The sequence below is a fragment of the Chiroxiphia lanceolata genome, chromosome 6 (genome assembly GCF_009829145.1).
Source record: "Chiroxiphia lanceolata isolate bChiLan1 chromosome 6, bChiLan1.pri, whole genome shotgun sequence".
Classification (NCBI taxonomy): domain Eukaryota; kingdom Metazoa; phylum Chordata; class Aves; order Passeriformes; family Pipridae; genus Chiroxiphia; species Chiroxiphia lanceolata.
The window spans coordinates 48,742,611-48,756,195 of NC_045642.1; the positions used below are offsets into that span (position 1 = coordinate 48,742,611).

At 36.3% G+C, this 13,585-nt stretch overlaps 1 protein-coding gene across 2 annotated transcripts in view; it reads right to left on the reverse strand.

Annotated features, from left to right (window-relative positions):
• Window positions 1-4,117: 4,117 nt before the first annotated feature.
• Window positions 4,118-13,585, reverse strand: part of TRIP11 (thyroid hormone receptor interactor 11) — a 30,851-nt gene continuing 21,383 nt past the window's right edge. Inside the window, exons 16-20 of one of the 2 annotated variants that reach the window (XM_032689884.1) lie at window positions 9,941-10,022; window positions 9,333-9,447; window positions 9,069-9,191; window positions 7,653-7,800; window positions 4,118-6,105 (exon numbers count right to left, since the gene is read on the reverse strand). In XM_032689884.1, coding sequence (XP_032545775.1) covers window positions 5,897-6,105; window positions 7,653-7,800; window positions 9,069-9,191; window positions 9,333-9,447; window positions 9,941-10,022 — 677 coding nt within the window. In that variant the 3' untranslated portion in view covers window positions 4,118-5,896. Of the gene's footprint in view, window positions 6,132-7,652; window positions 7,801-9,068; window positions 9,192-9,332; window positions 9,448-9,940; window positions 10,023-13,585 lie in introns of both variants that reach the window. The other variant, XM_032689885.1, reaches the window with a different exon arrangement.

Sequence of the window (13,585 nt, forward strand, 5' to 3'; positions counted from 1 at the left end):
CAGGGTACCTTTATGTAGTTCTATAAATCCAGCTGCCTCTGATGAAGTTAAAATGGGCTTCTGACTCTCTAGGCAGCCTCAAAAGGTCAAATTTTTTAAACCTTAGCATGTCCTTAGTTCCTTGCTCCCTCATTTACAACAACTTGGATTTGAAGAATTATAACTTTTCACTTTCTGTTCGCAGAGGGTTGTGTTTAACAGCATTTCCCATTCTAGAGAGTCAGGGGCTACCACTGGTCTGCTTTTACTAGCTCAAAATCAACTGACTTTGCCCACCTGATAGAGCAGCCTTCATAGAAAGCTGCCACAGGACAAAATATGCACCACTTGGAGTGTGTTACATGCTTCCTTTTTCTAATCCCTTGGACCATTCCATCAACAAACATTAGATATTAAGTAGCTGTACTACAGTGCTGGGTACTAGTTACTATTCCATAAATTATATGAAATTAATAGTTCCTAGATGCCTCAAATCTGTAACCTGGTCATGTTGCAGTTCAATCCACCTTGCATGACCACCTGGAAATTCACTGGAGGGCAACGCAGGCAGCATCTAACGTTGAAAATGAAAACCTTAGGGTTAACTATACAGTACTGCCAGGATTACCTTTACCTTCATGATACTGGCTGGTATTCAAACAGTATCCAGGCAGCTCTCTGAGAAGTCTGGCTTCCTCTACACTAAGGGAGACAGAACAGCATTCTAGGCTGTTGGTCAGACTTGCTCACTTTGTTAACAAACACAAAAAACAGGTAGAGGTAGTTTGTTTCCTTGATACCATTGATCAGTAGTCTGTCAGCTGCAATGCCACATGTGACAGGGCTTCTGGACTCTGTCAGTCATTGCCAAAAACCTCTAATACAGTTCACCATAACTCATATATTTTTCCACTTTTCCCACAGATTGTTATTTTTTAAATTTAAAAACCTCATTAAAAAAAATGGTTAATTTCAAGTATTAAAAACTTGAAATTGAGCTATGGTGAAATATGATTTCTGGTGCGTTCCCTGTCAATCACTGCATACAATTTCTTTCAGTCATTCTTTAATACAATTCCCACCTGGTACACATGCAAAACTCTCTGCTGCTGACAATATCAGCAGCCATATGAAGCACCAAGACTAAACTGCAGTGCTGCCTCCTCAGTAACAAGAATGGTCTTCTCAGAGCCTGAGGCATAGTCAGGGCTGTTTAAAAGTGAATATTGAGTATGTAGATGTATTTCTCTGGGGATAAGCAGAAGACCACAGCCTGTCTCACGCACTTCAGCAGGGGCAAACGTACTGACAAAAGCAAAGCTGAGGAGCTTTTGATGCAAGACACACAGTATTTTATTTATTTACTTTTATTACTGCTGTTATAGGAAGACAATCCTGACTTTGCATACACTAAATAATTTTAGGAATTTTTTATTTTGTCAGGATTCTCACAAGTGGTAAAGTACATTTAGAAAGACATTTTCTAGACTTGGTGGCAAAGAACATCCTTTTTTTTGGACAAAAAACCCTTCAAATTTTCTGCTGTCAGATGCACATTTTAGTTAGAGTTCAGTAAAGGAGCATGAGTGCTGGTAAATACATTTCATCTTCTCCCTCACTTGCAGGAAGTGAGCACCACCTCTCTGTTTCAGCAGATTAGGTTGAAGTTTAACTCACACAATAACCATACAGTCTCTAAAATACACGTGATTGATCTACTCAAATACATGCCCTGTATGAATATTATAGCCGGGTTTCACTCCTGTGTGCTGTCCCACTTGACAGTTTGAGTCGTTTTCATGTCTTAGTGAAACATGTAAACATGTAAACTCTGACTCTACATGTACTTGCCAATGAACCGCAAAACCACCCAAGACAATTTGGGAATATATTCCACATATGTTCCTTCAGAGCAGAGACTGTAAGCCCCAAGATCAGCTGGGTCTTGCCAAAGCAAAACTGGATGTCACAGTGATTGGACAAGGGGTAATGGCTCTAAACTAAAACAGGGTAGCGTTAGGTTAGATATTAGAAAGAAATTCTTGACTGTGAGGGTAGTGAGACATCAGAACAGACTGCCCAGAGAAGCTGTGGCTGCCCCATCCCTGGAAGTATTCAAGGCCGGGTTGGATAGGACTTTGAGCATCCTGGTCTGGTAGAAGGTTTCTACCAGAAACCCCTCAGCAGGGGGGTTGGAACAAGATGATCTTTAAGGTCTCCCAACTTAAACCATTCTCATTCCATGAAAATACACTGAACTAGAAGCTGAACACAGAAGACTGAGGACTTTCGTGTACACACAAGTTTCCTTCCTGGATATATTCCAGCTGCCTGGGCATTAGAACCACAATCCAAGATTGTACAGGTTTTAGGATCATAGGGAAAAAAAAAAGAGACATTAATACCCTCCTTTCTACATTATTCTAAAGGCAAGATGTTCATAGTCCTAATTTAATAGCAGATTGATGGCTCGAGGAAGACTAGCTCTGTGCAGTATGATCCAAAATCTGTCAGTCACTTCAGAAAATGGCCAACTTGTGTCTCCCAGTAGAAATCAAAACACAAGGATGTGAAGGATTCTTTCTCCATGATCTTAGATAAGGATAAGCTCAAGCCACAGCTTCTATTTTTGAAGCTGCAGCTGCAGCCTTGTGTTTTGAGTTGAGAAAATTATTCTTGAACTTTCATATCATAAAGTGGCAATAAAACCATCAAAACCATAAGTAAGAAGATGTTAATTAACTGAAAAGTTTTCATGAGGTATGTGATACTGTGAAATACTTACAAGGCGAGCGTCTTCCATTCTGTCTCTTCCATTTAGCCATCAGTCACTCCTATGCATACTCCCAAGTCGCCTGCCTTACTATTAACTATTTATGGAAAATGGGTCAAGAATAAAAATAAGAAACAATAATAAAATGCAGGCTGGAGAGTGACATTAGGTAAAAAAGTGTTATTTGTCCACTAGTCACTATAATGTATCACATTATATCTCTGTGACTAACTGGTTTAATGCAGCAGAGTTTAATTAAAAACAAAATAAAAACCCATAAACCCCCAAACCACACACTGTGCATTCTTATACAGTAACAATTAGACCAACCAGTTACTTCCTTCTCTTTGCACAGAATGCAGGATAACCAAAGAACAGCAAAAAATAAGGAAGTCTAAAGAGAACAGAAAATCCTGACCCTCATTTCCTTCCCTTCTATCAAGATTGCAAAATGAATCCCTGCACTAGAATTCTGTTACCTTACTGCTAAAGATAACCGACAGCTTGTTAGACCAAAACTAGGAGGACCAGACACTTTTTTTGCCCTTGCAAAAGCAACAGGAAAGAGAACAACAAAAATCTTCAGTTACTGCACCTTGCTCATAAATTTCAGATAATGTTTTCCTTGTGCTGCTGTGTGAAAGGCCCACACAATTAACAGGACAGACTATATGAGTCACATATGTACATGTGGGAAACCGGTAAAGCAAATATATACGGAACAGTTATCAAGCACAAAGTAAGCACAAAAGAAAAATTAGAGGAAAAAATATATCCACTAATCTTTCAATAAAAACAAAGCTTGAAGGTTTATAATGGTCTGTGTAACATTCTAAGAAAGAAGTACTGCCTAGAACACAGAGCCCAGCTGATTTCTAACAAAGCAACAAACTCCAGCAATGTAACTGTAGAATAAGCCTTAGAACAGAAACCTCTAAGCCCTGGGGATTTCCTCCACAGTTCAACAGACCTCACCTCCTAGGACTTAAGGACTGAAGCCTCTTGTGTATCTCCTGTAGAGGATTTTCTTCTCCCTGAAGAAGCTTATGAGGAATTCTGAAGTTCTTCTGTACTTTGCTTGGCATTAGATTTCCCTCTCCAAACTCACAGCTTATTGTATAAATGGAAGGGATTTACAGCATGCAGAAACAAATGGTATTACTATGTTTTCTTTATTGGCATTTATAAAGCTTCCTGAAAGAGAAATGTGTACACATTAGGCTCTCTGCAGTTAAAAGAAAAAAAATTGAGCAAAAAAAGAACTGCTTAGATAGTATATTCAGAGAATAGTGAGCAGCATGACTCCATTTCTAATTTATAACATGTAAGTCACATAATTTTTAAAAACTAAATATTTCCTTCTGCTTTGGCTCACCAAAAGGCCATTTTATTGTGAAGCAGCTATATATTATTAAACAGACATGACTACAAGAACAAGAGAGATTGCACAGAAGCCATTTGATTTCTACATTTGATTGCTACAGGAAAAAAAGGTACCTATGCCAGCCCAGTTCAAACGAAGATGTACATTTCAAGTACCCAACTGAAATGCTCTCAGCCGAGGTAATTTTAAATTCTCATTACATTTATTACATAATGCAGAATTTACTTTGGTAAATGTGTGGCTGCTACTCTTCTGGAAATCAAACTGCCAAACTGTCCATAATGGAGTAAAAAATTTAAAAATCAAAATCCAATATGGTCAATCCACTTAAAAATCTGTGTAAGTCTTCCATGAAACATTACTATACCAGAGAAAAGGGACTCAAACAGCTCTTAAGTACAATAATTAAAAAAAACTTTGCTAGGTTTCAAGGCAACAAAAGGAATTCACTATTTGACCTCTATATAAATAAATCCAAAGATTTCTTGCATTTTGTTGATTCTGTACAAGTTTCAGTAATTAGTTTTATTTAAATATAACTCTTACAACAATTTAACCCAAGATCTTAATGAAAATGAAGAAGGTTGACAGTTCTAATATAGAACTTCCACAACAGTTATCTTAACACTGACTAACAAGGAATGGCATATAAAAGATTTAGAAATTACACATTTTAAACTGAAGATGTTTTGTCTCAGATTCACTATGAAGGTGACTTTTATCTGTTAGTATGTAACTTCACTCTTCACTTGCCAAACAAAGTGTACAAGTTATCACAGCAAAATTTACAGAATAATTGCCTTTGGCCTTGGTCTTACAAAGACCTATTTACACATTTGAGATAAGCAAGCATCTTCTTCCCTTTTAATTCTATACATGTGTTCAAGCTTTAAGCCTATACTGGGATCTACAAAGTCTTGTGACATAAAAAGTCTCTCATATATACACCTTGGACCATTGGAGTACAGTGACTTTATATATGTGAACTATCTTTTGCTAAATCACCCACTCCTCATCACACGCGTATCTCATGAAGCCCTCACTTCCACAGTTAACTCCTTGGTGCTGATGGGTTTGACTGCTGAAAACAGCTATTAGTCTGGGGGGATATATCAAATCATTGTGCAAAGACGCTCATGTGCCTCGAATTGCCCCCAAATGCAATCAGACCTGTAAATAAGAGATACGTGTCCTAATGTACATTAAGTAAATACCATAAATCACGTGTGGGAGGACTGCTCAGCTGCTCAGTGATCAACCCCCACATGCTCACCATCTTATTCTTTGAAGTTTGTGTCATTAATTGAACACCTCAGATCAATTTTTGCTGGAGGAGGTGTTTTACATATTTTTGTTTTCAATTCTGGTTCTTGAACGCCCACTGCCGATGGCAGATTGTTTCAATGGTGAAACAGATCTCAACAGCAAAGGGTTAATGCTGTCTATGCATAACTGAAACAACTCAATACAACAAAGGTTTAAAAATCCTTCTCTCTTGTGACAATCTAGCAACAAGATAGATTTTTCTCAGTTAAATATTTAACCATGCCCAAAATGAATGCCTACTATACAGAAGGCAGTTATTCATACCACCATTAGAATTTCCAAGCACTGACAAATTTGCAATTAAAGAAAAGCAAGGTACAATTGCAATCAAGTACATGACTTTTTACAGAAGGCCTCATTGTGATAAATTATATACAGCATAGTGTTCTCGTTTTCCTTAAAGTGCTACTATCATCATACTGATACAAGATCATCTATTGTTTTAGAAGGTCCTTTAATACAGCACCAGCACTGGCATCAGGGGACACTGGCAGTGGTGTAAAAGTAGGCAGTGCATCAGAAATAGGTTTCATAAGCAGATGTCCAGAACTACTAGCTGGTGTTATGAGAGGCACGGCTGCAGATCGAGGTGCTAAAAATGGATTTGCATCTGGTCTTCTGCCCACTGCCGAGACTGCAGAATCTGGAATGTAAAAAACAACAAAAAACCTAAACTAACAATGAAAGTACTTTGTTAGAATCTACCCAATTTTACAGCATTTGTTCACAGAAAGTTCTAAAACTGCCTATCACTTGACAGTCCTTGAAAATCTCCTTGCTGTGGACTGTAGACACTCTCAAAGACTTTCAATCTCCCTGTCTTCTCTCATAGAACCATAGAATTGTTTAGGTTGGACAAGACCCTTAAGATCAAGTCCAGTTGTTAACCCAGCACTGCCGAGTCCACCACTGAAATTCCAAAACAGCTGGGGCTACCCAAAAAAATAAAAATGAAAAAATCTATGTATCTCTGACAGGCAACATGAACACCGTTGCAGTTCATTTCTCACACGCAATGTCAGACAGGAAGTATCTGTCGCTGGCTCCAGCACTATGTAAAGGCACAGGGCCCCTGCACATGCACTACAATACAGTGCACAGGTAGGTTTCCCACCACATGGTGCATTGGCACAGCTTACCCAGGGTCAGCCCCAAGAAAACCCCTACACGTAAACACCATACACAGTGAGTCACAATTTAGTGGTTCTACACAAGGAAATTTTTTTTTTGCCAAGTAAAACAGATACTTCACCTATTATATTACTGTTATACTACAATAAAAAAAGAATAAAAAAAAAATCAAACTTAATTTAGGTTTATTTAAAATAAATAACTACAGCTTTCAAAGATAAACTGGTATTTTGGAGTAGACATTTACATTTTGTAACATCCAACTACTTTAGGTGACTTGAAAGAGGATTTTTTTAGCATCTCTATCTGTAGATATATATATATGTAAGGTTTTGGTGTTTTTTTTTTTTTTTTTTAATTCGAGTTTACAGTAGAAAGTTTCAAACAAAACAAGGTTCTGCAAGTCAGCAGGCCTATATTAAGATGAAGTCTTAAATGCATGTAAAGCAATTAACTACAAATTGGACTAGTTAAACTGAAGATGGGGATCTTAAACTACTTACACAGAAATGCATTAGCATGCATAATATAAGCCTGAGTGTTCTCTGCCTTAGGAAACTCAAAGTCAACACTCTTGCACAGCTTACAGAGATTTCATACCAGGCCATACACTTAACTGATTTTATTTTGGTCCTCTCTGAACAACCAGGTTCTACATATAAGAGAGACAATACAAGGTTGTATTACTTGCATTCTTCCCTTGCTTCGACACAAAGCTGATCAAACAGGGATGCTGGAAATCAGGAGTGGGTTCACTGACACACCATACGAAGTTGTCTGCACAGCATCTGTTTGGCTCTGACAGGTGCTGTTAAAGCCTTTTCATATCAAAGACAATTTGGTCCCTCTAATCTTCTGTATTGAGATCTTAGAAAATGGGGTATAGAAGCAGTGGGAAGGAAAAAGAAATTGAAAAAAAAAACCCCAGAAAGTAGGAAATGGTTGTGGGAGAATAAATCAAATCCATATTTCACAAGGCAGGAAGCACAGAATCATTAAAATCCCCCTGAAAATTCTACCTTTAGTTATTTAAATTCTGTGAAAAGATTCCAATGTTACCTTGCATTTGACTCTTGGATGGAGTACTGCTAGTTTTGCCAGTTCCTGCTGCTCCTAAAGGTTTCATATCATGAACAGAGAGCTTGGGTGGGGGAAGGCCTGGGCGAGATTCAGTTTCAAGGAATTTCACGAACAATTCTGAAAAAGACTGCAAGAAGCTGCTGGTTACTATATTTCACTGATGCTCTGGTGAAAAGCACTAAGTTAAAAATACATACATTCATAAACTAAAAAGCTGTCAACAACCTCCAAATAATTCTGTACTGGTACTTAGTACTAAGCAATCCTTAGTGAGTGACAATGAAATTTATTTTCAAAATACACAGTTTGTGTATTTTGTCTAAGTGGCATTTATGTAAAACTGATAAACTCTAAAGGTAACATATATATTTCCACCATGGTTCCATTATTGATTTAAGCCAATTGTTTCAAGAAATCCACACTGCTACTGACATCACAGTATTTCCACTTTCTTTGCTCAACCAGTCACTTATCCAGAAACACATTAAGTCCAAACATTTCTCTTAAAGCCCATTGCATGTTTTATTTCATAGAGACTCTTGAATAAAAGAAGCATGGAATGATTAAGGTGTCAGTAGCATCACAAGATAAAATTTTGCTTAGTAAAGCCTGTACTATATGTACAAAAGCACTAATTTTCCTCTTTTATATCTATAGTTAAATCAGACCACAGTCCTCTGGCAGCTTACATGCCTGCATTATTTTAGAGGGAAAAAACCAATCCCTACACTTCAAGATGATTTATAGGAATGAATTCTCAACATTCCTAGCTCGATTGAGCAAAAAACCAAAGTTAATCCAAAAACCCCAATCCCACAGTGCTCAATCCCTGAGTGCATTATTTATTGGTCTGCAAAATGGAAAGTTTCATAAAATGCTCCCATGGATTATGCTATGAGATCTGTTGCTTTACTGTATTTGAAAACTTAAAATATCAACTTTATATGCTGTAAGAGGTACTAGCTGCAGCAGCTGAAAAAGCTTTTCAAATTAAATTTAAAGGACATATGGGAACACAGGCATCAAAATACAATGTCATGGTCTTCTATACTGTTGAGTATTGCAGAATTCCAGACTCAACATGTATTTAACTTTCAGCACTGTTAAGTTTCCAAGATAAAGTCCATACTGTAAGAAGTCAGTGATCCCAGGAACCAGTGGAACAGTAATTGTTTTCTCCATTAGCCCAAGACTTAGTATTGTAAAGATTTCCAGTGTCTACATATTTACTTGGTTCAGGAAAAAACCTTTTGCCAAAGCAGTTGCACAAAACAAAAAATGCAAGATACAGTAGCATCAGTAAATTAAGCTCAATACACTGACGAACCAAATATCAGCATTAATATGCAACTGCCCCATTTTTCCAACCAAAAAGAATGCACAATAAATTCTTACACTATTAAAAATGTTCTGCTGAGTTGGCCTCAAAGGTGTACTGGGAACACTCTTTGACCCAGCTCCTCCACCAAGCCAGCCAGTCACCCATCTCGTAACTCCTCTTTGCTCTTCAGATAATAACTAGAAAAGTATTTTAATAAAAACAAAGTTAGGAAACAAAAAAAATAAACCAGTAGGTAAAAGAAGTGCAGCAAGTAATTCTATTTTCAGGTAAGGATACTGCAAAGAAATAAGGAAGCCTGGTTTTCTGCAAAGTATTACCTGATCGAGTTCTTCCTTTTTTATTCCCAAGATACTTCCCATTAACCTTAACACTTCAAGACGTTTATTTTTTGGAGTATGAAAGTGTCCAATAAAGAGATTTCTCATCAGGAGCCTGCAGAACAAAGGAAGCCTGTTATACAATCTCCTGTCATGTAACAGCTGATATCATAATATTGATGCACTTATTCTCCATACTCTTGCTTAATTTGCAATAATCCAAATAAACAAATCACATACAAAGAACGAAAAAGGTACCTCACCCACTTCCTCCTCCCACAAGTTATCACATTTGTTATACAGTATGTGTCAACTTGGACAGTATTCAGCAATACTGTAGGCAGTACAGTACATGAGCCAAACGGTACATGAGCAAGCTTTGATGTACTACTTACCAGGGAAAATGCTTATTCTAAGATCTTGATTCAGGAGAGCAAATGACTATTTACAACCACCAAGCAATTGAAAAATGTCAAAATAATGACAGTATAATTATAAGATCACATACAGAAGTCCAGTTCTCTCTTGCAATTGTATTAGTAACATGCCTGTACATTGAGAGGAATAAAACCCGAAAACTTATAGCAAATCTTTCATGAAAGACTTACTTGTCCACTTTTCCTTCTGTGCTGTTCATAAGGTTCATTAGTTTATTTTGTACATCTTCTAGCATTTCTTTTCTGATCTCACCTGTTATGTCACAGCAAATAGACAAAAATTCAAACTTTGAAACACTGTTGCAAAATTTACCAATAACACTACACTTCTGTAATAAAATTGTTATGGTGCTTTTATGCTAATATTGTTATGGTGCTTTTAAATAAAAAACAAAACCATAAAATCTATTTGATTTTTTTTTAATAAAAAGTGTTGACTTAGTCATTATTATTTGAAACCATAAGCTAAAATTTTGGAAATGATAATGCTAAAGTACAGCAACACACAGAAACTAAATCCACTGTGGAAGATCTGATGAACTGCTCTGTTCTACGTAAAAAATATGCAACTGGAAAGAAACTCTTGGGCAACTGGCTAGCAGAGTACCATCAGCAACTTGTGGGTCTCTTCTGTTAGGACCTTTCCCACTCCTGTTACTGATGCAAGCTCTGAAAACAGCACACTGGGACACACTAATGCACTCTAGAACCAGCCCTGTGCTTCACCATTCAGTATACTGGCAAGCAAGGCAGATATATGCAAGATTACCCATACTTTTGGGAACAAAGACACTTAGTTAAAAATGGGAGAGATGAAATGCCAAGTTACCATCAACCAAAGACAAAACTGAGAGGTAATGGCAAACACTTTAGTCAGGCATCACTCTGCAAACAGAGTGAACAGGCCAGTATTAAACGTTAATGAATGTGAACGTGTCTAGCAGCGTGCTCGGAGTCACTGCACACATTTTCGGCCTCCTTTTCAATGCTGAATCTAAGTTCTGATGTGTTTCTGTAACGGCTGCAATGAAATCTGTTCATTTAGATATCACAACGTTGATAATGACCTTCCTGGTCTAGACAAACACTCTACTTTTCCTCATCAGAAACATGAAACAGGAACTATTAGCAGAGTAAGAGAGGAGTTCAGATTCTGCATTCATCAGTGCTATAATTTTCCAGCTTTCTGAAACTCCTAACCTCTATTAAGGACCTGTCTACTGTCTACACACTTGGGCCTCATGCATCAGAGTCTTTAATAAGGGAGATACAAATGTAATAACCCATTTCTTTAAAAGGAGCCATGGCATGATATTGTTATATTCACTGTTGCCCAACAATTTCACAGCACCAACTTCTCTACAATTCTAGAACTCCACTAACATAGATTACTTGTTAACTCAAATACACCCAATTACCCCAATCATACTGTGCCAGTCAGGCTTCTTCTGGACTTCCCACGAAGCTCATAAAAGTAGAGCTCATAATAAAGAAAAAAATTCTCCTAAAAGTTTTATTTGCCATAAATATTTTACAGCATTCCGACTGTAAGGAAACAAGAAAAAAAAATTTTCTCTTTATAAAAATGCAGATATATTAGAAACTGGGTAGAAGGATCTGTTGTTCAAGTTTGCACAGTTTGTACAAAACCCAGAGTAATTTGCAAGAAAAACTTATCTCCCTTAAATCCTCAAATGAAGGATTTAAGAACACTGGCAGTTAACAAGTTCTCAGACAAGAAAGCAAATAATTACATACAAGGTACAAAGAATTCTTAAAGATAAACTCCAAATCGCTTCACCTCAAGACAGCAAAAATGTAATTTCTCATCAAACTAGGGTTTGGCAAAATACTACCTCTGAAGACACTTTTTCCCTAATAAAAGTACAAGTAAGCCTTATTCACACACAAAAGCTTGACAAATATAACATTGACTGTCCATGTGAAGACCAACTCTATCCTACATTTGTATAAGCTGACATGATCAACTTTTTTTCCAATAAGACTGAATGCTTATATCCAAATCCAAATGGGAAAACTGCTGATCAATTTAATTTTCCTATTATTTTAATACTTCTTGGGCTCATTTTAATTAAAATTACTTAATTTAAAACAACAACAAAAGATACTTTTATCTACCTTGTAGTTAATTTCTAAAAAGCCTCCACGTCTTTGTAAGAAGAGTGACTTTTATGAATTTTTACACACTTCAAATCATCTGGGATGCATGGAAAACATTCCACTCCCGTTTCCACAACTTTCAATCATTAGTAAATGCATGCCACAACTATGCTGACAAAACATGGTTCTCAATTAACACCAATAATTCCATGAGAACCCACACTGAGATTCTGTATTTACACACATCAAAGAGCCAAGCTGTGAAATGGATATAACCTAATATGCCCTGTTCAAATACTCCATGTCTTTACACAAACATTTGACTTCACAAATATGAATTTTGTACAGTATAGAATAGAATGAACTAATCCGTGTCGTGCTGGGAACACACAGAGTTAAGCTCCTTATTCAAAGCAAGTTAAAAACCAAAGAAAAATATATATTTTATAACAATATTATCTTGTAACAACCATATCCATATGCATTGAAATCTACTCCAATAGTGTGACTGCTCTTCAGCACTCCTTTCTCAAAATACCAGGGTGAGGCACAGGAGAGTTAATCCATGGTTTCAAGGTTTAAATTTACTTAAAATTATGCTACTTTGTAAATATGCTTAAATAGGACCCAAATAATTGAAGGAAAACATTGGTAATATAATTATAGAATGATAAGAGTTGCAGGAGCATACATAGAAGCTGAGTTATTTCGATATCCATAGAGTAGAAGGAAATAAAAAAAGTTAAACTACTAATGTCACAAATAGATAAACAAAGAGCATTTGAAAACAAATTTTAATTAAATCTTACACTGTTGCTATTTCTCTACAAAGCAAGACAATTGTGTTGTTTTTTCAAGTTTTATTCATGTGATGAATTTTAAAATGAAAGTATTAATAGTTTAAATGAAATGTTACCACTGTTTTTTATTTTTTCCCGTCAAAAAGATTTATATGAAGGAGGGTCGACTTTTAAGGACCACTACATAGCTATATTCCATCCACAGTGACTATGCAACTCTATCATTAAATGTATTTTTTAAATGAAACATTTCCTTCTAAAATAGAATCTTACAGCTAAAAAGGACTTAAACACGTATTTCGGGTATATGAAAAGACTAAGTAACAAAAAAGACCTGAGCCAAAATTCAGTATGGACTGCTGTAAACCAGACATTTACAACAGTCTCCAATAATTTGTTAACCATTTATGGCAATCCAGAAAATTGCATCTGGTACATCTTATACTTTTCCATTAAAATCCCTTCTCCTGCCAAAAGAATCCATAAAGAAATCCTTCAAAAGATTTGGCCAACAAAACTGTGTCTGGGAATGTATTTGGCCAATTTTCAATAAGACATTATATGTTTTCTTGTGTAAATAGAGAAAATGAAGTGGTGTCTTTTTTTTCCCATAAAAATTATGATTTATTCTACAACAACATCAAACTGCTGTGTCCTTTATGCAACAATCTCGTTTTAAATTTTTTTATTAAGTAAATTGCTTGCCAATACAACACAGTTTGATAAAATACTGAGGTTTAGTTTTCTCTCCAAGTTCAAAACTCTCCTGCTTTTATGTGCAAGAGTTTGCAATCAAAATTAAACAGTAATGAAGAGCTTCCCATTTAAGAGTGCCATATTTGCCTATTCCAAAGTTAATTTCAACCCAGAGTGCCTATGAATTTTTGCTGTAAAT